Source organism: Podarcis vaucheri (assembly GCF_965113315.1).
Source record: "Podarcis vaucheri genome assembly, chromosome: 11".
NCBI classification, from domain to species: domain Eukaryota; kingdom Metazoa; phylum Chordata; class Lepidosauria; order Squamata; family Lacertidae; genus Podarcis; species Podarcis vaucheri.
Genome location: NC_138749.1, coordinates 23,652,508 through 23,679,794, shown reverse-complemented (window position 1 = coordinate 23,679,794; position 27,287 = coordinate 23,652,508). Strand labels below are relative to the sequence as shown.

General features: G+C 44.8%; 1 protein-coding gene across 2 annotated transcripts in view; it reads left to right on the top strand.

Annotated features, from left to right (window-relative positions):
• Positions 1-21,466, top strand: part of SLC38A9 (solute carrier family 38 member 9) — a 46,409-nt gene extending 24,943 nt beyond the window's left edge. The window contains exons 11-15 of one of the 2 annotated variants that reach the window (XM_082242005.1): positions 4,494-4,600; positions 10,365-10,478; positions 12,760-12,908; positions 15,656-15,745; positions 17,756-21,466. In XM_082242005.1, coding sequence (XP_082098131.1) covers positions 4,494-4,600; positions 10,365-10,478; positions 12,760-12,908; positions 15,656-15,745; positions 17,756-17,921 — 626 coding nt within the window. In that variant the 3' untranslated portion in view covers positions 17,922-21,466. The remainder of the gene's footprint in view (positions 1-4,493; positions 4,601-10,364; positions 10,479-12,759; positions 12,909-15,655; positions 15,746-17,755) is intronic. The other variant, XM_082242006.1, reaches the window with a different exon arrangement.
• The last annotated feature ends 5,821 nt before the right edge of the window (positions 21,467-27,287 follow it).

The following is a 27,287-nucleotide window of genomic DNA, read 5'->3' as shown; positions in this document are numbered from 1 at the left end:
AAACTTTGCAAGTTCACCCCTGGCATTCTGTTAGATCGTGGGTGGGCAAGTTGTCTCATCTTTCAACAGCCATCCCTGAATCTGAAGCAGGCAGGGCAGTCACCCCATGTTTCTACCCATTTTTATGAAACGGAAAGAGCACACTGGACACAATCTGCACAGCCACTAGGCTAGGGCAACAGTAAAAAGAAAAGGGTGGTGGTGTTTAGAATAGTAGTCTTGGTGGCAGATTGGTGCATTATTCTGCATAAATTTCCTAGGTTGTTGTTGTTGCTGTTGTTTTCCAAAATACAGGCATTTTGTCAGACAGTCTTTTAAAAATCGTTTTTCTGGGGGTTTTTAAATAAAAAAAAGTATTAAACCATTTATTTATTTAAATAACCCTGTAACCCATGATACATCATTTTCACAATACAAATGTAGGGGGAGAGCAATCTTGGTTCATTTCATGAGTAGAAAAACAATGCCTCTTAATTATCCCAGCAGGATCAGTCCACAGAGTCCTATGGGTGGATGGTGGAATCCCACAACCACCTTGTCCATTGAATAAAAGTATACCATTGAGCTCATGGTCCTCATACTGAGCTATTCTCAAAGCTCGGCTTGTTTAGTTAGTATTTCTGGCAAAATGCTTTGCCAGATGTAATAACACTCCCCCCCCCCAAGCAAGCCTGCAAAATGGTTGTGGCATTTGTTGAAGGAGCTAGATGAGCACTCCAACACCCAACTGGTACAGCAAGGAAACGTTTAGCCACAAAATTACATTTCTGTTACTCAGCAGTAAAAAACATAATTTTTAAAAGGTATGTAATATGAATTGGGTGGTGAGAAGAAGAAACTGGTTGGTGTTTTTGGCTGTTAAATGAGAAATGGAAAGGTGGCACTCACCAAGAAGCACAAAAAACAGGGGGATTAAGATTATTGATGGTTAAAACATGAAACAGAACTTCTAGACGTTAAAAATCCTTGTTTAAAAATACATGTTGGGGTTTTTTGTTGTTGTTTTTTTTTAAAAAAGGTTGATAAATTTGTGGCTGTTCAAGTGTTTAAAGCGAGGGTCAGCAAACTTTTTCAGCGGGGGGCCAGTCCACTGTCCCTCAGACCTTGTGGAGTGCTAGACTATATTTTGGGGGGGAATGAACAAATTCCTGTTCCCCACAAATAACCCAGAGTTGCATTTTAAATAAAAGGACACATTCTACTCATGTAAAAACGCGCTGATTCCAGGAATGTCCGCAGACCGGATTTAGAAGGTGATTGGGCTGGATCCGGCCCCCGGGCCTTAGTTTGTCTACGCATGGCTTAAAAGTTTAGTGAACCTGTTGACATCTTTTCTCCATTGATCAGCATCCCCCTCTCAAAGCTTGCATTGGCTGTCACTAACCACTATGCCTGACACTAAGGCAGTCAAATTTCAAATAACAACCATAACCATAGCAGAACACTCTTGCGGGGATGGAATCATATTTTCCCAACATGCAAACTGGGTTTTCCTGGGGGAAAGCTATTTCCTTGTGATAGAAGTGCTTTGTTTAAAAAAAAAAAAAAGAATTGTGCAGCAACTACATAATAATTTTGTTCCTCCCATCCTCCATAGAGACCCTTACACTCAGGGTTAGTGTTTTGCTGCTGCCTACCAATTTCTGAACTTCAAAATTCCCATGCCTGAATTAGTGTCATTTTGCAGGCGGTATAGTGGGGCGGAATAATATGATGCAGACCGTAATGAGTGGTTACGAATCCATTTGGATGATTCTTACTTTTAGGACAGAAAAGCTGAATTTAAAGTAGGCTAAACAAAACGTATTTTCCCCATGCATGTGTTTGTTGGTAATCAAGAAGAGAAAACTTCCAAGGGCAATTAGGAATACAGTATCCTGGAGACAGATGTGCATTGTATTGTGTTAAGAGGAGCCATCTCCTTGCAGTAATAAGTGCCAGGACAGAGCTTTATCGCATTTGAGCAAGGGCAGAGAAACAGCAGGAACTCTGAAACAAATGACCTTCTGCAGCTGACATCAAAAGCAGCAAACTAATCCAATATAGAGCACAAATGCTTATTGGAAGGCATTTCTCTGGCTCCTCTCCCATTTGCCAAAACTGATTATATCCCACCCTGAACCCATTTGTTCCATCATGTAGATTGAACGGTGTGTTCAGAGTGGTAAATAGAACAGAGACAGTTAAAGGGAGTTACACTGAATATATGTGTCAGGGAACTGCCATCAGTACTGGAGGGGGAGCGCAAAAGCCAGAGGGATTCCAGAGAGCGTCCAGGGATCGGGAGGAGCAGCCCATCTTCTGGGGAAGAGAATCAGCGTAGCACCAGTGGAGAAGGGGGGCAGGTGGGGGAAGCGGCGAGGCGGTCCCATGACTCCTTGCCTGGGACCAGCGGGGAGAGTAGGGGTCCTCCGTTGCCCACGCCCTCCCTGCGCAGAAGGCTTTCGCGCAGAGATGGTAGGCGGAGACTAGGCGTCAAAGAACTTCTTTGCTGGAAGAAGTTTAAGAAACGCCCACTCACGGATTCTGCCCGCGATTGAGTCAGCCACGGGTGAGTGGCTGTCCGGACAGAAGAGGTTCACTTTGGCTGCCCGGCCAGGTGTTTGCACCCAGCCAGGGAGATAGGCACCTGCTTTTAAAAAAATGCTGCCTTGGACCTCCATATTGGAGGAAGAATGTAAGTTAGACATTCTGCTAATAAAAGGAATACAGGATTTATATTTAAAATATACAAGGTGTCAGGTCCATAAGTAATTCCCTGTTTCCCGTCACTAATTTCATAGAATCATAGAATTGTAGAGCTGGAAGGGACCACGACCCTGAGATTAATAGTCTCATGTTGTACGGACTATGCTATCAGTTTGATGTTAATTACCAACACGTTGTTGCAATGTGAGTGGATGGTATTCAAACCGGGGGGTGGGGGGTGGATATTAAACACAAAAGTTCCTCCCTCCTCTGCCCAAGATCAGGAATTGATGTTGGTTCAATGCATTCTCTCCTCATTCGTGTTCCCTTCATAACATACAGAAGTGTTTCCCAGAGTTTTTGAAAGTAACCCAGGATATCAAATCACTTTTCTCTAGTGGTTTCAGTATTCAGAAGGACATATGAGAAAACATGTTTACCCAAGAACCATTCTTGATCTCATGGCACAGGATTAAAGAATTCAGTTTTCTGACATCCTTCAAGCCTTTGTTGCAATTCTAAAAATTAGAACGCTTTCAAGACTTTGTGCCAATACTGCTGCTTCTTTTTTGTAACATCTGAGCAGTATACCCAATAAAAACAGTCATGTTGGAGCACTGGTATTGCACATGTGCTATACTACACACACACACCCCATTCATAAAATTTTGTGAGACCTGACAATAAGCTTTCAAGTTGAAAAGAAGTGCTTTAATCCCTGCTTCAGTAGTTCCTTATTTACTTCCTGCGCTACTGAATTCGGTATTTAATTTTTCACGATAGATAACTTTATTTTAGATTTTCTCAACTGTCAGAGGAGATTCAGGCCTTGGTCAGATGCAACAACAAAGCAGGGTTTGTTTTGAGCCTTAAGGCCGGATGCTTCCTTCCCTACTCCTAAAATAATTAAAGTACAGTGGTGCCTCGCAAGACGAAAAGAATCCGTTCTGTGATTCTCTTTGTCTAGTGGTTTTTTCGTCTTGCGAAGCAAGCCCATTGACGGATTAGCGCTTTTAGCGGCTTTTAGCGGCTTTTAGCGGCTTTTAGCGGCTTATTGGCTTATCGGATCAGTTGATAAGCGGCTTAGCGGCTTAGAAAAGGGGGGGGGAGGAAAAAAAACCTGCAGGAACTTGCAAGACATTTTCGTCTTGCGAAGCAAGCCCATAGGAGATTCGTTTTGCGAAGCACCTCCAAAACGGAAAACCCTTTCGTCTAGCGAGTTTTCCGTCTTGCGAGGCATTCGTCTTGCAGGGCAGCACTGTACAGACATACCTTGGAGGTTGAAGGAATCTGTTCCAGAAGTCCATTCAACTTCCAAAACGGTCAACTTCCAAGGCGTTGGTTCTGATTGGCTGCAGGAGCGTCCTGCAGCCAATTGGAAGCTGCGCCAGACGTGTGTCTTCTGAAAATCGTTTGAAAACTGGCACAATCACTTCCGGCTTTCTATCGTCCAGGAGCCAAAACGTTCAAGATGTAGAGGTGTCTGGCTTCCAAGTTTACACTATTCATTTCTGCCAATGAGCTGCATCAGCACTCAGCAAATGGGTGGTTTGCTCAAATTTGTTAACAAAGCAATTGGTAAAGCTGCTTGTTTGATATGTGTTTGGCTACTACTGTTCCTCTTCCTTTTACCATGCTTCCCCCTTCAAGAAATTATTGGCGTTTCTCCTATATGGCGCAGCTGGAGCCTTAAAATTGGCCACAGAACCAGGCCCAGGAATCAGTAAAGTGGGAGAGCAGTGGTACCTATTATAGTGGTGTTGGCAGCCATTTTTGTTAATTGTAATTTATTTTTGTTTCTCCAGAGTTCAGGACTCTGTTTCCTCAGCTTACAGGGGTGCTGACTCTGGCCTTCTTTATTCATAATTGTGTAATTACACTGCTTAAGAACAACAAGAACCAGGAAAGCAATGTAAGTACAGCACGAGGGATTTGTATCTACATATAATGAACCATTCTTGTATGAGGTGCTTTTGCATACTAGATGTGATGTGCACAGATATAAAAGAACTTGCATTCTTGGTCCTTTCCCCAAGATTCTGCCCTGCTCCTTTATGCTGCATCGCTTGTGCGTATCTTAACCGTTGGCTGGGTGAATTGGTGGGGAGGTACACACAGGAACAACCTGTGCATACAGCAATTGGCTACTGTTGGGGTTAGATCCACATCTGAATCCTGAAGTTAGAGCCATAAGACAGGGAGTGGCAGCATGCATATTATGTAGGTGAACGGAATGCCTCAAAAGAATTTGAAACGTAGATGGAACGTGTTTTCTTTTCACATGTTCTCTCGAACAGACAAAATGGCAGCCCCCAAACTAAAATGCATGAACTAAAATGGGTTGCAAACCTTCGCCAGGGTTTAACATGGGTGGCCGACTTATTTTGCTCTGAGGGCTACTCTTAATTTGTTCATTTGCATGAAACAAAGACATCCTGCATATCGTTTTCCTGAGCATGCTAGATAACTAATCTCCCCTAATGCGTGTGCAGTCTTCTCATTCTGAAATTATTATCCTCAAGTCTGGGAAAGTTAGCATCACTTCTAAAGATAAGCTGATATAAACAGCCAAAGAGTTGAAAAAAGCATTAGGAAATGGGGCTTTACTGCACTGGCCTTTTCCATACTTCAAGCGTATTTGTCATTACGACTCTAAGCTTTTTTCTACAACCTTGAGTTTTAGACCATGGAGGGGAGGATTAAATTGGAGGCTCCAGTAAGATGCACAAAAATCTCTCAGAAGGTCCAGGTTGCCTGCAGTGGTAGATCTGGTCTCCATTGTGAGCTACATGATCTTTGAGCTGAAATCTCTGGCTCAGATCTCAGCTCAGCCATAAGGTCACCGTATGACTTTATTAAAGCCTGCGTCTCTCAATCTGCCTCAAGCCCCCGCCCCTGCCCCAGTCTGTAATGTGGGGATAATATTACTGCTTAGTGCTTACAGCACTTGACGTTGCTGTGTGTGACCTAATGTGAGCCACTAGTTTGAAACCACCCTTCCCACCATCATCAGTAACACGTAGATAATAATACTAGCTTGAGGTTGTTATGAAGGCAGCAAAAGATAGTAGCTGAGATAAGTGTGGAACATTTACTGATCAGGCAGGGTTCTTTTTCGCCCGTGATGAAGTATGTTTGGTTTTTATCATTTATATTCTGAGCAAGCACCTGTTCTGATAAGTTAATTATGACCCTGGTTCCATTTGTTTTTGGTAATGCCCAATTCAATTTCCCACAAAAATTAGCATGTTGGGGAAATGCTAGGTTTCTTCTCCTGGACATCTTTGTGTAAGAATTATATTTTTTTAGTTGTATGAAGAAGTACTCAATTGCATGAGTTGCCACCTGAAGTCTTAAGTGGAAAGTCAGATCACTTATTCTATTGTTTGCAAGAATTAGGCTGTTAGATGCTTCAGGTCTGTCCATCCCACGCCCCACGCCCCTGGTAACATGTTTAAACCATGTCTTTGACACAGATAAAATCTCTACCTTGTTATCCAAGGTCTCGTATGGAGGGTTTATTTAGCAAACTGAGCCATAAGATAGCCTTTCTTTATCATCCTTCTCTGTGTGGGGTGAGTGGGGAAAGATTAATCAATATAACAACTGGAAGAGTATCCCGTTAACATGCTGCAGGTTTGATAAGTGAAAATCATAGGCGTGCTCTGAAGTTGCACTTTTATACAGTTTCGTACAAGAGGATTTTATAACAATGATTTTGCTCTGTGCCAGTTTCTATGACATCATAATGCCTCTTGAGGACTGGAACTGGAAAAATGATTGAACTGAGCAACAAAAATAAGCAGGAGTATAGAATGCCTTCCATACGTGGAGAAGCAAAAAAACCACTGGGGTCCTTGAACTTAGAAAACGAATGACTAAGAAGGGATTTGATAGAAGCATATAAACCCACAAATAGGTTGAAATGGATAAATAGGGAATGCAAGAGTTTTTTTCCCTTTGCTTTGCTTCATACTAGAATTAAAAGGCACCAAATGAGATTTATATGCCGCCAGTTCCAACTTCTCCATGCTTTGACCACACTGGCGCTTCTAACACTTTCATAAACTAATACTAACAATCAAATGACACAGTTCATAATCTGTGACACGGTTCTAATTAAGCTAGTGTGGGACAATGGTGAGAGTTTTGGAATAAGACTAGTGAGACCCAGGTTCAGATCGAGCAATGAAGATTACTGGGTGACCTTGATGAAGCGTTCTGGGTGACTTGGTGTAATCTGCTTCAAAGGGTTGTTTTGAAGATCAAATTAGATAGGAGCATGCCATATATTCTGGCTTCTCCTGCCTTCCCTCCATGGAGTTCATAAATATAATAAAACAAGCAAGCAGGCCCAAGCCGGTTTCCTCTGTCTGTTCCTTACATTCTTTCATACTCTTTAGTAATTTTGGCCAAATCCTGGAAGTCGTTAGTTTACATCTAGTGCTGTGAAGCTCTTCCGGTCAGAGTTTCCGACTGTGTCCACCTCTGAGGAAAACCTGTGTGGCTCATGCCAATTTTCCTCAGTTGTACTTGTCATGGGGATTACAAACAGTGACTCACAGACTTTTACCAGCTACTTATTTCTTCTTCTCCTCCTCCTTCCTTGATAATATATTCTCCATCTTATATCAAGACAATACCTTCACGCTCCCTCTTCCTGCCAGGCCCAAGAGCCCTGTTTGTGGGGAAGGCATTAGGAGAATGTGTTCCATAACCACTGCAGGGATTAAGTGGGAATCCTGCGTTTTAAGGCTGCCTATGTATTCTTCACATTTTTATTCTCTTCCCCCTTCCCTTGATTCCATCTCCCAAGGAATGCTTACACAATGTCTTGGGCCAAAGCCAGCGCTTTATGATGTGTTTGTACAGTTCTTTGCATGGTGGGCTGCTGATCTGTGTCTGGCGTTCTAGACGGTGACACAATACATTGTAATAACAACAGTCAAGGTCTGGTCACTCGGCAGGTTGACTCCTGTATCCTCCATCAGCCTTGTAATTTTAAACAGTTGCCCGTGGTGAAGAACAATGGCCTCCAGGCAATGAGGCACAGGCGCTCTTGCTTTCTCCACCCTGCCACATGTTTCCCACCTGCATTTCTTTCTTGTTTCTCCCACTGTTCAGCTGGTAACACAATGCTTGGGTGGCTTCAAGAGAGGTTTGGACAAATTCATGGAGGATAAGGGTGATCAATGGCTGCTAGCCCCAGCGGTGATGCTTGGTCAGAGGCAGTACAGTGGTACCTCTGGTTATGAACTTAATTTGTTCCTGAGGTCTGTTCTTAACCTGAAACCATTCTTAACCTAAGGTACCACTTTAGCTAATGGAGCCTCCTGCTGCCACCACCATGTGATTTCTGTTCTCATCCTGAGGTAAAGTTCTTAACCCGAGGTACTACTTCTGGGTTAGCGGAGTCTGTAACCTGAAGTGTTCATAACCCGAGGTGTTTGTAAGCCGAGGTACCACTATAATGCTTCTGAGTACCAGTTGCTGGAAACCACAAGAGGGAAGAGTGCTCTTGCACTCAGATCTCGCTTTTGAGGGTTTCCCGTAGGCAGCTAAGTGGTCACTGTAAGAACAGGATGCTGGACTAAATAGGTCATTGGCCTGATCTTGTTGTGTTCTTAATGTCAAGAGAGGAAAAGAATGCTCTGGGATTAGATATGTGCAGATTTTATTTTTTTAAAAAATCAATTTCAGTTTATAATGTATATATTTTCTTACTGTTGATCTTATTCATACTTTTTTTAAAAAAATGCTTATTTTAGCCTTGACCTTTATTAACTATCACATTTTTCGCCCCATAGGACGCACCGGCCCATAGGACGCACCTAGTTTTTTTTGGGAAAATAAAGAAAAAAAATTATTCCCCCCCCCCAGGTGCGGGGCTGGGGCGGGGGAAGCCCGAGCTTCCCCCGACCCCAGCCCCCAGAACAGGCTGCTATCTGCTAGCTGTGGGAGAGCCGCGTGACTTCGCACGGCTCTCCCACGGGTAGCGGAGCGCTGCGCGAAGCCCGAAGCTTGGGGCGTGCTGAGCTCAGCGCGCCCCAAGCTTCTGGGTGCAGGCAAGCTCTCCGCTAGCTGTGGGAGAGCCGCACGACTGCGCTGCGTCTCCCACGGCTAGCGGATAGCTTCCTGAAGCCTGCATTTGCCCCATAGGACGCACACACATTTCCCCTTCATTTTTGGAGGGGAAAAAGTGCGTCCGATAGGGTGAAAAATACGGTATTTAATGGGTATTTTAAATGTTTTGTAAATTCTGGAAAAAGAAATGTTTTATGACCCATCCTGTTCTTCTGAATTGTTTTTTAGCTAATTTTAATATTGTATTTTTGTATTGTTTTGACCAGCCCATAGTGAAGGGTGGATAAGAAATCCAGTGAATAGTAGGAATAATATTTAGTAGAGCTGGTGGTAGGCAATCATACCTCTGAAAATATATTCACTAAGCAGGAAATGTACTGTGATTGTCTTGTCAAGAGTGCAGGCCCATAGCTTCAGCTCCGTGTTCAGAAGGACTGAGGTGTCTCTAGTTAAAGGAACTCGGGTATCAGGACTCAGAATGACCCAGGATCAATTACTGAATGGACAATATCAGGCTAAATGGACTTGGTCTAAGCCCGCTTCACTTACGTCCATAAACATGCTTACATAGTCAGGGCTGCTAACTGAAAAACGTGTCTGAGGGTGAACTTCGACAGAATTTGACAGCTTTTACCAGACACTAACAGACCCTGCTATCTTGTTTGATCTTTTGTTTAGTTTCTAGCTCTCATCATTGCAGAGGTATATTTAAAAACACGTAGGTGATGTTTAAAAAGGCATTTCTGTTTGGGGTTTTGAGGATGTATGCCATCTGTGGCTGTATATGTTTGTTCCTTGCTCACAGCTGCTAGTCAGTTTTTCCTAACTGTATACTCCTCTTCCCCATTACTGATCTGTGTTTTCTCTTGCTACTACCCATTGCTACAATAGCAAAATCCACAATAAATGAAGCATTGAATACAGTTGGACTGGACTTCCAATTAAACATGCATGGGATTGTGGCCTCTGTATGTATCCATCTCTATCAAATGTAAAATAAGCACATTTGCTGCTATGAGGGTAGTTTTTTAAAAAAATGATTAAAATGCACTATTTGACTCCATCCAAAGAGGTTTTTGTGGCAAGATCTGTTTGTGTGGTGGGTGCTTTTAACTTATTTTGTTTTGTTTCCTGCACAGCAACTCTCTTGTGCTCCTTGTACAACTGGGGAGCTCTCTCTCTGTGTTTTAGTGTTAGAAACAGCTTCCAATAGGTTTAATATAAAAGTACAGACTTTTTTTTTTTACTTTCAATACAACTCCTCCCATCATGGTTTAATTATTCTGTTAACATTTACCATTTCTTGTGGAGCTGTGTTCCTATTCTACATATTACTGGAAAATGTTCTTTTCTCAAAGTACCGTCATTGCATTGTATCCTCATAATACTTAAAATTAAGATGGAAAACAATAAGTTCTGGTCTCATTTACCCGAATGGAAATAGGGATATTCAAATCATATGCTTTCATTAACTTTGGTGGTGGTGGGGATAGTTAATTTGAGAAAGGAGCTTCATATGACTAAAGTTCTGCCAAATTACGCAGTTTTGTCTTGGCTGATTTCCCCCCCTGCTTTGTTTTCTTTAACTGCAGGTCAGAGATCTTTCCATTGCCTATTTTCTGGTGGGTTTAACTTACCTCTATGTTGGGATATTAATCTTTGCTGCCTTTCCATCTCCACCATTATCTAAAGAATGCATAGAACAGGTAAGGAGGAACTTTATTGTATACTGACAGTATTGTAAGGTGCATAGAATGGATATTGCTGCTTTTCTTGTTCTTTTTAGTTCCCTCTCTCTTTTCAGTTGATTCCAATCTCCCTGTCATAAACACTGCACACATTTGATGGCACTAAGCCAGAATTGTGGACACGGGCACACATAAAGCAACACTGGGTTTGTCTAGCTAAGGCGGGAAAACACGTTTGTGCGGAAACAACACTGGGTTAGTTTCTTTAACTGTGAACTGATTCTGGTGATTACATCTTGGCTTAAGAAGCTGATATATGAACAAGCCTTTTCCTGGCGTGCGGTTAGTTACCAGCTTCAGAGAAGCCACAATCTTTTTAAATCTTTTTTTAGTTATTTTTTCTTTGGTTTTTAAACAACAAAAACAAACTTCAGAACAGACATTCAATATTTTACTCTGATTAGCCTGCCAAAAATCCAGATTATAGCCCACATTCTAGGCAAGCCAGGGACTTAAACCACAGTCTGAAGTTTGTTTAAGTTCCCAGTTCAGATGAAATGGGACAGCGTGGCACATTAAAGCCTTTGGTTTAATTGTGGCTCATGGGAAGGGGAGGCAAGCATGGGCAAAATATTCATTACATGTCTCTGCCTGTTCAGGTGAGATATGATTGTCCAAAGTGGCTCACTGTCTAAAGTGAGACAAGAGTTCCTAGCAGTAGGTTGAGTTTTATATGGGCACCTGCAGCTGCATATCCAGGAACAAATCAAATAATCATAGAATTGGTAGGTACCACAAGGGTTGTCTAGTCCAACCGCCTGCAATGCAGGAATCCAAAACAATACTGTCTCTGAAAATGAAAAAGTCAACAGAGGGAATATTAAGGGGAAGTTCAAAATAGGAGGACTAGTCACTATGTGATTTGCCTTAGCCAAGAAAATCCCTCTTCCTTCCTCTAAACCAAGTGTAAGACCTGAAGTCTGTAGCCTGCAGAAAATAAAGGGACCAAAATTCACTTGCGTGGAGTTAGCATAATCTAGCCAGACATTGTTGGACTCCAGCTCCCATCAGCCCTAGTCAGCATGGCCAGTGGCCAAGGATGATGGTACTTGTAGTCCAAAATGTTTGCATGGCTTCAAACAAATATCTGAGGTGGTCAGGAATGGTCAGTTTGCTTTGGCATGGCTGCCGTTGTGTAAGCAAGACCATAACTTTCTGGCTTGTACCACATTTACAAGAAATTTCAAAGCAGGCAATAGATAAGGATCTTGCCTCTTGTTTTGAGTTAGAACAGCCTATTCTCAGTAACACTCGCGGTGCCAAACAAATGGTCCCCAAAATAGCTATTTATTTGAATTCCCCTGCCATCTAGAAAAAAAATAAAGCGGCAATTTTCACTTTGTTTTTATTCATATGAAGTTGTGATGCATGTATAGAGAAGATGCAAGAAGATACACTGGAATGGTTTTGTCAATGTCTATATGCTGTTTCTAATTCGATCCTGATTTGTGTGTTGGGAGCTAAAATGGCAACACCACTACATATCTAAGTGCACTACATATGCCTCTTTAGCAGTTTAGTCATGCCAGCCACATGACCCAGAAAACTGGACAGATGCCAGCTCCTTCGGCCTGAAAAGCAAGATGAGTGCCTCACCCCATAATTGCCTTTGACTGGACTTAACCATCCAGGGGTCCTTTACTTTTTTTAAAAAAAGTACATATGTACTGCTAGTATAGCGTATGATACACCACTAGGACATCTATGGGCCTCGGAGTATAAGAATTTGCCCCAGGTAGTAACTGGATATTATGACCTTCTTATATATGGGCTTTATATTCACTTTTTAAATTCCGGTCCGCCAGAAGCGGCTTAGTCATGCTGGCCACATCACCCGGAAGCTGTCTGCGGACAAACACCGGCTCCCTCGGCCTATAGAGCGAGATGATCGCACAACCCCAGAGTCGGCCACGACTGGACCTAATGGTCAGGGGTACCTTTACCTTTTTATATTCACTTTTTAAATTCAGGGAACTAAACTACTGTGACTAATTGGGTTATGTTTGGGGTGTATGCGAGTTCTGTTTGAGAGAGAGGGTTTTAGCTGGGGCATAAGCATCTCCAGTACAGGAAACCTAACAAATATGGATGACGATTGTAGCATAGCCTGTACAAATTGTATACATGAGAATGACTGCTGTTGATTTAGAAAATCTGCATTTGCATAATTGTGGAAGCAGGAGAAGGTACACACTATAACTGTTATTGTTGCTATCTCATTAGCCATTTTTTCTGTCAGAACTTTTTAGACAACTTCCCCAGTAATGACATCATGTCATTTCTGGCAAGAATATTCCTGCTGTTCCAGATGGTGACTGTGTATCCACTGCTTGGATACTTGGCACGAGTTCAGCTATTTGGACACCTCTTTGGAAATGTTTACCCAAGGTAAAGACAGCTCTCTTTGCATGCATCTGCCTTCTGCTTGACCACGATCACTGCTGTTCCTGGACACATCGCTGCTTCTCACTTGCATCCATCCAGGCAATCATTTGGTATTGAGTAATAGTACCTTCCTATTTTAGTATATGTGCTGCCGAAGCGAGCACGAGTAATAGTAGCTTCCTACTTGCAATCCTTCTGCAGCCCAGGATGCGAGTGGCACTGTGGGTTAAACCACAGAGCCTAGGGCTTACTGATCAGAAGGTCAGCGGTTTGAATCCCCGCAACGGGGTGAGCTCCCATTGCTTGGTTGCTTGGTCCCTGCTCCTGCCAACCTAGCAGTTTGAAAGCATGAAGTGCAAGTAGATAAATAGGTACCACTCTGGCGGGAAGGTAAACCCTGCTCTGGTTCGCCAGAAGCAGCTTAGTCATGCTGGCCACATGATCCAGAAGCTGTACACCGGCTGCCTCGGCCAGTAAAGCAAGATGCGCGCTGCAACCCCAGAGTCGGCCACGACTGGACCTAATGGTCAGGGGTCCCTTTACCTAATAGTAGCTTCCTACTTGAAATCCTTCTGCAGCCCAGGAGCTGCATCATGTTATGCAGGAATTCAAAAGAAGTAATCTGGTACCTATTTAACATTATCAGTGGCTGCTTTTGAGTCACCTTTCAGACACTTTAAGAGTGTCAAGTGACTGGCATCTAAACCTCCCTGGTACAATAAGATGCAGTTCCCTCTTTCAGAGACTGAAGCTGTTCAGTGTGGGGCAGTCCTTGGTCCTACCCTACCCCGTCTGTCAAGTCTGCTTTAAAACGATGCACCCATCTTCAGACTTCATTTGCTTGCCTTCAATGTTATGTCACGCAATGGACTCCGTAGTACATTTTCCTATCTTCATCTTTGAACTCCAGCATACTTCCTGCAGGACAGTCTGCCCTGATTTTCATAGTCTTTGCAATTCAGAACCAACGTTTTCTTTTAAGTCCCAGAACTTGCAGATGTGGAAACTGCTGTTTTATAGCTGCTGGCAACAGAACTCTAGAAAAGATGTATGAAAAGCAGATAACTGCAATTTTGGAGTTAAAATGCAGTTTTTTAACTACCCCTATTTGGCAATAAGTTCAGAACCCATCTTAGTTATATCTAAGGAAGAATTAAGCAGTTTATCCACTGCTCAGTAACACATTACTGACAATTTAGTTTTGTTTAGAAACACATTGTTCCTGGTCTGATTCCTAAGTGGGGTCTGTCAACTGTCCAAACGTTTCAGCTTTATCGGATGCCAAATATAAGCGTCTACTTCCTGATGGGGATGGGATAACTGGAGTATATTACACCCATGTTTTGGCATCTATACAGGCATTGTAATGGTCTTCAGACTCAACTTAGACTAATGGGTATGGAGGCTTTAATGGCTTGGGCTCCTCTACGTCCTAACCTAAATGCTAAGGTCTACCTAGTGTATGCTTACAACCAGGCATCCTGAAGGTGCCCCAGTCCCCTACTGTAGCATAATAACTAACTCATAATTAGCTACCCTTACATGGCACCCAATATCTGTTGCTCGAGGCAGTCACAGTCAATGATGTGGTGCTATGGTTGGAGTGTAGGGGCAGTATTTATCTAAATAGTTGTGCTACTGCAAGGATTAGGGCTAGTGCAATAGGATGTCCCCCTCTCCCTCTGCGCTCACCCCACACCACCTCCCAAGAACCAGAGACTACCTTTGCATTTTAAGATGGGAACAGGGGAGGGAGTCTGATTCTTTCTAAGTCTTAATACAGTGCAATATTCCAAAAAAGTGAAATTAACACCTTGGGAGGAAAGGTTTTTAAAGGATATGTTTCTCATGTTCTGAATTTGCAGAGACTTAGGAAGCAACCTAGTAGATTTTATATATAAAGGTTTTTATCTTTTATTTAAATATCAAAACATTCAATTTTTAAGCACATGTCATTCTAGGTTTCCTAGAAGTTTCTGAATCAGTATTTAAACAAGTTCATTGCTTTGCTTGCATTCAGAGATTGTTCTTGTTGAGAATGTGAAAATTCTTTCTAGTTAGAAAAAAAAATATCTTTCCAGTTAAAGAATTCAGAGGAGTACAATAAACCTTCCCATTTGTACCATAAGAGATCTAGTTTAATGAACATTGTTCCTAGTCATGAACCTTGAAAAGCCAAACATTTATTTAATCTAAGAAAAAATGCTCAAGATCTGCTTGTGTAGTTGCATTTAGTGTAATGCTTTCCACTCTTCCGAAGATTCTTCCTCTGGTACTCATTAGTCTGCTTGCTCAGCTCAAATCATTTCCTGGATCGAAAGCACTGCTTTTCATGTGGGAGTTCTGTTCTAGAGTCTTTGGGTTTGGAGTAGTTGCGGGGATTGTTTTCATGTTTTGCTTTTTTTATATTAAAAAAAACCTGCGTTCAAAAAAACAAAACCAAAAACCCACCACCGAACCCTTGGGGTGCTGCATATTCCACAAGCTACATTGTTTTCAGAAGAATTGCCAAATCATACATACCCTATTTGGGAATGAGCTGGCAAGTCCAAGCATTCAAGAGAACTTTTTAGGATCTGGCACTTGGTGGCTTCAGTAGATGTCAGGCTTGTTGCGGGTAAAATTAATTGCCTTTAGCATATGAGTCATAGAAATGGAAAGACTTTCACAAGCTTACTGAAGCGAGTAAAGAATGTTGTTCTTGCAGCAACACACAATGTAGATGACTTGATTTTCCTCTTCTCTTGCAGTTTCCTACACGTGCTGGTTTTGAATATAGCCATGGTAGGAGTTGGAGTCGCGATGGCTGTGTTTTACCCAAACATAGGAGGAATCATAAGGTACTCCTGTATTTTGCATTTGGTCATTATGCCATGCAAATGGCTTCCTGAAGGCAGGTACAGACTGCTGTTCAAAGTGCAGATTGTAAGTTTGTAATAGCAGCAGGCAAAGTCAGCATTTGTTCAGGGAAGCCTAAGAAAACAAAGAATCATCATGTCCTGTCGTCAAATGCAGTAGAACGAGAAGGCAGAATTTTTAAGTACTAGAGTAAACTGTACAATTTCAGTCCATTGGGGGATGGGGGTGCCACTTTTAATGAGCGAATTCCTATGCCCCACCAATAATCCAGAGATGCATTTTAAATAAAAGCACACATTCTGCTCTTGTATAAACACCAGGCCGGCCCCACCAATAATCCAGAAATGCATTTTAAATAAAAGGACACATTCCACTCATGTAAAAACATACTGATTCCCTGAGGGTCCACATGCCAGATTTAGAAGGCAATTGGGCTGGATCCGGCCCCCGGGTCTTAGTTTGCCTACCCAACGTACAGACCATTCTGTCACCTCAGAACTCCATTTTCTTATTCCTCCCTAATTCAGCTGCATGCATAGACGAAGCATCACATTGCAACCATCACTTAGAAGAGATTCACCGTGAAGCCCGTAAAGACAACCATACTAGCTGGAGCCGGGCAACTCTTTTGCCCTGGTATAGTTTGGTCAGCTACATAATCCTCCCCAGTGGCCAGGTGGCTTTTGCCACACATCTGCTTTTGCTGTATAGTAAAATATATGGTAGGACGTGTGATAAAATGGTAATCTGCATGTTACTGGGGTGGCCCATTGGCACACTAGCATCAAAAGGTGAGCAGGTGAGGAGAGTCTCCCAAAAACTAGTACAGTAAGCCTGCAACATATGTGGGGGATTGTGTTCCGGGGATGGTGGCTAAACTGAATGCACACAAGTTACAAGAGCTTCCTGTTCTTTGTAGCTTATTTCCTTAGATCTTGGCCAAGCCTTTACAGAATCACTATTGAATAAAATGGAGTTCACACGAGTAGAGTTACAGTTCAAAACCAGCGGCCTTTTCCACATTTTCCCAGTTGCATAAGGCAGGGGTGGGGAACTGCAGGCCTTGGAGCCGAATGCAACCCTCTAGGCCAGTGGTGGAGCAAGCTGATCTGGTGCCTGAGGCAGGGCTGGCCGGGATAGGACTCTCTGCGGGGCCTCTGAGGAGTCTGCCTGCCTCCTCCCACTCAGCCACCCTACAGCTGAGGGGGAGGCAGCGGGGGGACTGTTTGGGGCAGCGCAGAGCCTGCGGACGCCCAAGCCACCATGTATTCCCAGAAGAGCCGCGTGGCTTGCGTGTGCTGCAGGCCCTGCGGTGAGTGCTGCCCGGCATTTTGTCACCCCCCCCAGTGGTGACACCCGGGGCGTCCCACCCCCACCACACACCCCTTCCTCCGCTCCTTTTGTAGGCCTCTCTGCCTGCTCTCGGCCCTCCCCAGACCACACCCCTCACTGACCCTGCTCAGCACTCCCTCCCTGAGTGTTTTTGCCTGGCTGGAATGTGTCCCTTAACTCTGATAATCCCTCTTCCTAGTTACAATGGACTGTGTCGAAACTAGCCTACCCTACAAAGGTACAATTTTACTTTAATTGTCCCACCCATTTTTGGCTCTGGCTCGGCCCACCACTGGCATCTGGCCCTCAGATGATTTCACAGGGGTGAATGTGGCCCTCTCTCTGAAAAACGTTCCTCACCCCTGCTGCAAGGAAAGAGAGGGGCAGCTGAGAAGAGGAAACTGAAAGGATTTTGCTATATTGTTCTGCCCATAGCAGCCATTTAATATTTAGCCATACTTCAACTGCTTCTCCTCTCATTGTGGACTGAGGGCTGGGTTTTTTCCCCTACAATAAAATTTCTAAGGCAGAAATCCTGTGCCCACTTACATGGGAATAAACCCCCGTAAACTGAGGGGAATTTACTTCTGAACAGACATCTAAAGGGTTGCACTGTAAAAAGGTTAAGATCAAACTTTGGGTTTTTCCCCCCTCCTCAGGTATTCTGGAGCAGCTTGCGGCTTGGCCTTTGTATTTGTGTATCCATCACTCATCTACATGATCTCTTTGCATCGGGAAAATCGGCTGACGTGGTTGGCTATAGTTGTCCATAGTACGATAATCCTTCTGGGAGTGGCTAACTTAATTGCACAGTTCCTAATGTGAACATAAATCTTAAGGTCAGTTTCTTTTTCAAGAGAAGATTCAATAGGTTACCTTGAGCAACAGCATTGTAAAAGCTGTGGACTGCCTATCAGTGGGGGCCGAATTCTTCCAAAGAAAAGCTGTACTTTAAAACAAAACGTCTCTTCAAGAAATGGATGGTATACATTGGAACACATAGTACAGCGTGGCAAACTGATCAGCCCCAGTGAATTTCTGATGAAACATCAAGTAGAAGTGCAATTGGGATTAAGTTTAAGTTCTTAGGTAAATGCATATATTTTTTTCAAAGGGAAAAAGGCACATGATAAACTTTATATATAGAAACGGTTGGTTGACTTTTCTTGCAGCATAATAGAATTAAGGGACTCTGCTGATCTTAAAAATTATATATCATATTTCACACAGTGGTGACATCAGTATTATATGTCGAAACAAGTGGTTTGAAATCCTTTGCAAGTGAAATGTAGCACAGATCAAATTGAAGAACATAACTTTTTAAAAAGCTGTAACTGTTGCCTTTTAGAAAATGTAATGTACATGGTTCTTGAAAATGGACTGTTGCTGTACTATACCTGGATATGCATAAGAATTCTTTTTTTCAAGCCAAGTAGAAATATGTTTTACCTTTCCAACCTGGAAGGGATTATTTGTAAAACTCTCTAGTGTTTGTGATTAGTACTTGAAGGCCGTTTCTAGGAAAGTTGACCTTTCTGAGCCAAAATCTGGGAGGGGATGGTAAGATTGGCATGCATGCATGCACAAAGATTGGTCACAATGCTCTTCGTACATTTCCAGCCACAGTTCAGAGAACTAGCTTGACTTTTTAAAAACCTGTGCAATCCAATAGTTACCATACACTGAATCAAGAGATCTGCTGGCAGAATGGCCACTGCACTCCCAGTTTGCTCAGCCCAGTAGGGGAGGAAGTAAATACAGAAGAAGAAGAATCTATATGAAAACAATTGAAATTGGCATACACAGTTGTACCAATCCCAGAAGCCTAACTGCAGCCTACACCACCACTTGCATGCTGCCTATACTCAGAGGTTGCCAAAGAACCTGCCGTGATCAGGGTGGATGTCATCAGCCTGCCTCCCAGCATCACAGCACTCAACACCAGAAGGCACCTACTCCAGTAGCCCTAGTGACTCATTGCCTAAGGCACGGGTTTGGGAAGCAGGAGATGGGAGTTTGAGCCTCAACAGGAGCTGACATTCCCCTGTTCACCTCTTGCACACCTGGGGTGGGGTGGGGAGAACCAAAGCAAATGTCAGGGGCAAAAGAGAGGGAGCTGTTGTGCAAGGAGCTGGGCACTCCGCTCACCCTTCTAATAGTGGCTAACGGGGAAGGAGCCCCATACAGCTGCTGCACAGTCCAGCTACTGGATTCCTCTGCCGAAGTGCCCTAAGAAGCTTATGCACCTTGTCCTGCTGTCCAGGGCAGCAGATGATCAGCCCAGGGAGCTCACAGAGAGGTGGGCAGGCTCCTAGGAGCCAGAGCGAAGAGGCACAATTTTTGTACCTCCTGGACCTGCACCCCCCGCGGGGGCCAATCTAACCAACCCCTGCCTGGGGACAACCCTATTCTAGGAAGGGAAAAGGCCTAGCCTACCGTATCTCAACCAATCACCAAGAGTGTTGCATGAGCCAATAGCCTGCTCCTAGATGGGCCAACCAGCCTTTCTAGCCCACCCTCAGCAAGCCATGTGACTAATCCACTCTCAACACATGATGGCTGAATAGGAAAGCCATGCCAGGTAACATCCCAGCAGGGACTCTTCCTCTTCATACAAAGTTTGGGGAATGAAAGAGTCTCTACCCCGATAGCCCATGAAGTTCCCTGCCCTCCCCAAGTCCCAGCCTGAGACCAGCTGATGCCAGGGTGAATTGCTTCCTAAACAGGGTCTCTTCCCCCCTCTATCTCTTGAGGCTCTTCTATATTGACTATTGATAGACGGTGAGAGGGGAGGGGTAGTTGTGCCTGGCAACCAACCAGAAAGGACCTTGTACTTTTCTCTCTGTTCCTCTACTGTGGGGCAGAATGGCTGGCAGCTGACATACAACCTTCACTGCCAAGAAGAGATGCTGATGAAGGCCACTAACGACAGATCACTTTAGGAATGGATACAAATTAATGGAGAGAGAGAGTGTGGCTCTTTGTCATGATGACTACATGCAACTTTCAGGTTAACTGCTGGAGGGTAGGAGCAGGAGAGAACTGTTGGAGTCGTGTTCTGCTCATGGGGCTCCAGGAGGCTGCTGATGTGGCCACACTGGGGAACAGAATGCTGATGATATTTTGGTTCTGATCCAACAGGACTGTTTATGATTATCTTATACTCTTAACAGCAGCAAGGTATGCTCAAAGTAACAAGAATTGGCTGCAGTTATACTTCATATCTAGATTCCTCTTTCACAAAATCCATTATTTAAAGGACTCTGCTGGCGGAGGCCTTGTTAGTTTCAATACACTCTGCACCAGTTTGATGTTTTCAGGGTCCACATGCCTGTCTTCTGGAGTAAATGTCAATGTGATTATTTTTTCCCCATAAGATCCGGACTTTTTAAAGTGTGCTTATGTTGGACACTTGTTGTGACATGATAGCATTGATGCACATCCTGGAAAAGTTCCAAGATTTCCTAGATCAGGAAATTCCCTAAAGTTGGGAAACTGCTTTTGTCACCACTCTATCCTCTATCTATGCACTCTATTTAAACGTAATAGAACTCACATATACGTAGGTGGAAACTTGGGACAGAAGGTGTGTGAACAAGTGCCAGGTGGGTTTTTTTGCTGGCACAATCTGCTGTGCTGCACTCAGGAGGCAGTTGCTGCAACCTGGGATCTTTTCCTCTAGTCCTCAAGGAGGCCTTCAATAGAAACAGGGAGCAAATTAGCCAGATTATTGCATAGCCTTGTATGCGCTAATCCAGGATTCTTAGGCATTGCCAACAGATGGAGACAAACTCCCTAGTGCAGGCATCCCCAAACTCGGCCCTCCCAGCTATTTTGGGACTACAATTCCCATCATCCCTGACCACTGGTCCTATTAGCTAGGGGTGATGGGAATTGTTGTCCCAAAACAGCTGGGGAGGCTAAGTTTGGGGATGCCTGCCATAGTGCCACTGCTGTTTGGTTCCTTGGTTTGGCATTGGTGTCTCTTCAAAGAAATGACATGAAACAAGAATATGAGAAACTGTAAAGAAACAGACAATAAAATAAACTGGTGCTATTTTAATGGTTTAAAAGTGTACTTTTATCTTGTGTGCAGAATACAGTTTTGATTTATGTCATGTAGAATGGAAGATGGATAACCTGCACCCTGTTGTTACATGTGCCAGCAAAAGATAAGAATACCTGGGTGGTCATGTGTACTTTGCCATTGTTGGAACACATTTTACGCATGTGCGTTTTGAGAAGTTTGGTTTGCTAAGCTACAAAAATTAATAATGAGGTTCTGTCTCTTGAGAACTGTACTGAAGTCTCAGCACAGCTGGGACAAACCATAATTAAAGGTTATCAGATTTTGGAGGATGCTCTTTCCATTTAAGTTAACGGCTCCTGAGTCATTTTAGTGGGAGGGGGAAGTGCCCTCAAACTTTGCCTATGTCTCCCACCCAAAGCTCTAATAATTGCCCTATTATAATTCCCTGAAAGGGGCATTTATTGCAAGTAATTAAACAGCAACCTCTAGGTTATAGATGTAAGCAAGCTGAGCAAAAAAAAAACCCATTGATGCTATTCCAGCCAGTCCTTTTACTGCAGCTTCTTTGTGATAGAGCTAAATGCTTTGCATCTTAATTTGACTGGGATAACCAAATCAGTTGTACTTTGGGCTTAAGAATATGATCTACTGCCTGTTTTGTTTAAGAGGTTCCATCTGCTGCTAAAACCATGTGTCTTTTGTGCCCTTTTCTGATTCTCTCAATGACTGGTGTTTCCTCAAAATTTGACTGACAAATACCGGTACATGAATGTGGGAGAAGGCCATCTACTGTATATTTTGGGAAGTTGTTCGCTGTACATTTGGAGACCTCTTAAGATAATTGTAACCAAGTTTGAATGGCTCCTCCCAAGACTGAAGAGCAGGTTTTTGTCCATTTGGTTAACGTTGGATGCCACTTCAAATCAAAATGGCAAACTGAGTCCTTCAGAACTGCACTGCATTTTGTTGGTTTCTTAAAATTGCTGGTCAGTGTTGTACACAAGGCTGCTGGCTGACTATAAACTGAAGCATAATGCTGCTTGCTTCTTATGCTGTAAATGTGCACACGTAAAATATATATATATATATATATATATATATATGCAGGTTTTGGTGTCTTCGGGTGTCTTCCCGTGTAAGAGTCGGGGTGTCTGTGCGACGTTTCGACGAGGTCTCACTCGTCATCTTCAGGCTGGTGCTACGAAATCTACGAAAGCATATATATATATATATATATATATATATATATATATATATGCTTTCGTAGATTTTCACGGGTACAGGAATGCAGGTTTTGGTGTCTTCGGGTGTCTTCCCGTGTAAGAGTCGGGGTGTCTGTGCGACGTTTCGACGAGGTCTCACTCGTCATCTTCAGGCTGGTGCTTTCGGCTTCTTGTTACTGGAACAGAGCAGAGTCTGGTGTTTGAGTTCCTATAAATACTGTTGAGGGGTGTGGTGTATAGCCTCCAACGTTCTGGGCAGAGAGGAAGTTCCTAGATTAGTGTGCCTTTTCTTCTTTTGTTCCTTAATTACTTGAGGGATATCTTGGGTGATTTCATGAGTGATATTCTGAATACCACTGGGTGGGTCATTAAGTGTAGATTAGTTGCTAAAGCTTTCGTGTCTTGACCTCTTGAGCTTGTGAAGAGTTTTTCTGAGAAGATGGCTGTGCTGCATTTAGTTGTGCTCTGGCTTGGCTTCGTGTATAGGGGCGAGCTGTGGTTTTGTGCCTTGTGCCAGCCAGATCTGTGTAGGGATTGCAGGGGGGTGCAGCATCCGGAGGTGCCACTATAGTTTGGCTACTGGATGGAGTCTGTAATATGTCTGTGGAGAGGGTCTGGGTTTGGGTCTGGTGTGGTTGATTGGTGACGGCGTTCTGTGTGCCTCTGGTTCTGGTGTCGGTTTTTGTGGGGAGGGCTAATTTCCAGATGTCTGGCAGGCGGGACGTGTCGTCACGTTTGTTCATGTTGTGAGGGTGTTTCTCTATCTCGATGGCTTCCATGATTATTCTCTTGTGGTGATGTTCCATGTTAAAGAGCAATTTGGAATCTGCAAAATTAATTTCGTGTCCTGTTTCTTTCATGTGTTGGAAAAGAGAGGAAGTTTTTTCTTCTTTTTTGACGGCATTCTTGTGTTCTGCGATACGTGCATTTATTCGTCTGTTTGTTTGTCCAATGTACGTGGCTGGGCAGACTTTGCAGGGTATTTCATAGACCCCTTGGTTTTCCAGCTGGATTTTGTCTTTTGGGTTTCTGAGGATATTGGCTATTTTTTGGTTGGTGCATATCAGGGGATGATTAGCTGCTTGTGCTTAAAATAGTGCCCCTTCAGAGTTTGTGCGACCCCACAAACCTCTGTGTGTGACAGAGCTCCTCAGACATGTCTGCTCTAGTCACTTGTAGAGTCCGACAGTGGCTGTCTGCGGAAGCGCTTCCAGCAAAGAAGTTCCTTAACGGAAACGCGTCTCCTGGACTCACGACGTGACAGCTTCCGGCGAAGCATAGGTCTCCCTGCAGTTGCTTCTGACACCTCCCCGCTATTTTCGCTCGAAGTGTCTCTCACCCCTTTCTCTCCCCTGCTGCTTCCTGCCTGGGCTGCTGCGTCTCTCTCAGCATTACTGAGATCCTCCTCCAGAGACCCCGCGCTCCCCCTGCTGGTCCCTGCTTTGGCTGTTGACTCTCTCCCAGTCTCTGGGAGCCCTACCACTTCCCTTTCCTCCGATGTCAGTTCCCTGACATCCACCTCCCCTCCAGGGCCCCCCTCTCCCCCGCCCCTACTCTCTCCTCTGGGCGGTGAGGAGCTGAAACCCCTAAAAGAATCCTCTTCATCTTCCGACGTCTCGAACATCTCCCTCCATCGGTCTTCGTTCCGACTCGCTGAATCCTCCTCCACCTCGGAATCAGCGAACCCCTCCAACTCTTCTTCTTCGTCGGTGGTGGCGAAGTATTCCCTCCGGAACCTCGCCACTGGCTGGGGTTTCCGAGGGAATCTCTGATGAAAAGTTTCAATCAAAACCTCGTCATCTACATCCTCTGCCCTGACCCAGGTGTTTTCCGACTCCGGCTCCCCTTCCCACATTACCAAATACTCTACTTGCTCTCCCCTCCACCTGGAATCGAGAATCTCCGCTACATGGTAGCTGTGTTCTTTTTCCTCCATAGCTGGTCCCCTATTGACCCTCCCCTCTCTGTCCCCTATATACGGTGACAGCAATGATCTGTGGAACACTGGGTGCAACTTCATGTGGTTCGGTAACCGGAGTCTGAAAGCCACTGGGTTGACCTGTTGCGTGACTTCAAATAGGCCCAGCCTTTTGGGTCTTAACTTCTTACAACCTCCTTTAAATGGTAACCCTTGGGTGGACAACCACACCTGGTCCCCCACCCTAATGCTTTCTCCTTCCCTTCTGGTTTTGTCTGCCTGCCTCTTATATTCCTCCTTCGCCCTGTTTAAATTAAGTTGGAGCTGGCGATGGATCGCTTCCATTTCTTCAACGAACTGTTCTGCGGCTGGAACGCTCCAGTTCTCCCCCTCCCCCCCTGGGAAGGCTCGGGGATGACACCCGTGATTGGCCAAAAAAGGGCTCATTCCCGTGGACACGTTCTCCGCATTGTTATAGGCAAATTCTGCCAACGCCAGCTTCTCCACCCAATCATTCTCTCTGTCATTCACATAACACCTCAAATATTGCTGGAGGACACCATTAGCTCTTTCCGCCTGCCCGTTGGTTTCTGGATGGCGGGCAGTGGAAAAATTCACCTCTACATGCAATAAGCTCATGAGCTTCCTCCAGAACCTGGAAGTAAATTGTTTCCCTCGGTCCGAAACCACCCTCAAGGGGGCCCCATGCAATCTAAACACATTTTCCACAAACAATTTAGCGGTTTCTTCTGCTGTGACCGCATGTGAGCAGGCTATAAAGTGGGCCATCTTGGTTAACAGGTCTACCACAACCATAATGGCTGTCTTCCCTTTGGACCTGGGCAGATCAGTCATAAAATCTATTGCCACTGCCTCCCATGGTCTTTCCGGCGTGGGTAGTGGTTCTAATAAACCTGCCGGTGCCCGCCTCTCCCCCTTGGCTCGTTGACATCGGTCACACCCTCTCACATACTCCCTCACATCTTCCCTGACCTTGGGCCACCAGAATTCCCTGGTAACCAGCCACATGGTTTTGTGTTGCCCAAAATGCCCTGCTGTGGGGCTATCGTGCAGTTGCTTGAGTACCTTTTCCCTCAATTCTCCTTCAGGTACGTATAACGCTCCCTTGTAGTACAACGCCCCGTTTCTCTCCTCAAAACCCCCGGGTTTGTCTCCCTCCCTCCTGAGACCCCTGAGTTTGTCCTGGGCATATTCATCCTGCACCGTTCCCTCTATCAGTTCCCTTAGCCCCACCAATGCCGCCCCACACACCCAGCGGTCCTCGGGAATGACATGGGTCTCTTCGGGTGCACCCTCTCCCTCCAAATATTCAGGTTTGCGTGAGAGAGCGTCCGCCCTAACGTTCTCCGGGCCTGGTACGTAACAAATCTCAAAGTTAAATTTGGAGAACTCCTGGGCCCATCTCAACTGCCGTTGGTTGAGCACTCGCGCAGTTCTCCAATACTCTAGATTCTTATGGTCCGTGCGCACTTGCACCTTCTGTTGTGCACCAATTAGTAGGTGCCTCCATCTCCGGAAGGCCTCATAAATCGCAAGAAGTTCCCGGTCGTACACCGTGTAGTTCCTCTCAGATTTGTTCAGCTTTCGCGAAAAGAAGGCACACGGTCGCCACTCGGACCCCTCCTTCCCCGGCTGCAGAAGAAGCACCGCCCCTATGGCTCTGTCAGAAGCGTCTGTTTCGACCCTCAGCTTTTTTTGTAAATCCACATGTAGAAGTTGTTCGTCAGAGGCGAAGGCCTTTTTCAGTTCCTCAAACGCTCGCTCCGCCTCCCCCGTCCAAACAAACTTCTTTTTGCTGCTGAGACAGTCCGTGATGGGCGCCGTCAGGTGAGCGAAGTTTCGGATGAACTTACGATAAAAGTTTCCAAACCCTAGGAACCTCTGCACATCCTTCTTAGTCTTGGGTGTTTTCCATTCCAGCACCGCTTGAACCTTGCCGGGGTCCATGGCCAACCCCTTGTCTGACAAGCGGTACCCCAGGAATTCCACCTCCTTGGTATGAAACTGACACTTCTCCAGTTTCACCCACAGTCTGTTGGCTTGCAGCCTGCTCAACACTTCTCTGACGTCTCTCACATGTTGCTCCTCATTCTCCGAATACACCAACACGTCATCTAAGAAGGCCACGCAATTCTTGTAGAGCAAAGGCCCCAGTACATGGTTCATAAAGGCTTGAAAACACGCGGAGCCTGCTTGTAATCCAAAAGGCATAACGAGATATTCAAATGCCCCCAAAGGGGTGAACATGGTGGTCTTCCATTCATCCCCTTTCCTTATACGTATCAGGTTGTACGCCCCCCTTAGGTCCAGCTTTGTAAAAATCTTTCCTTTTCGCACCCTGGTCAAAATATCATCAATCCTGGGCATAGGAAAAGCCACCGGCTCTGTCACTGCATTTAGGGCCCGAAAGTCACATACCAGCCTCGGCTTGTCCGTGTTTTTTTTATCCACAAAAAACACTGGGCTACCCCCCGCTGCCTTGGACTCTCTGATGAAGCCTCTCTTCAGGTTTTGTCAATGAACGCTCGCAACTCCTGCATCTCCCTGTCTGACATGGCATACAACCTGCCTACAGGAAGCTGTGCTCCAGGGAGTAAATTGATCTGGCAATCAAAGGGCCTATGCGGGGGTAGTTGGTCAGCTTCCTTCTCGCTGAACACGTCGCTGAGATCAGCATACTGTGATGGCACCTTCCCCTTCTCCATCACTTCCGTCCCTGCTAGGGTGGCTTGGGCCCCTGCTGACCCCTTTTCCCCCCTGCAGTGTTCTAAGCAATGTGCGGAACCGAAGGAAACCACTCTTTGATGCCAGCCCACCAGCGGATCATGTAGGGCTAGCCAGCTCATTCCCAAAATAATGGGAGCGCCTCCCAAGGTGGCCACATTAAACGCTATCAGTTCTGTGTGCCTTGCCACCCTCATTATCATTGGGATGGTCTGCAAGCTGACGCCTCCTCCCAACAGTTCTCTGCCATCGATCGTGGTCACCTGCAGGGGGTT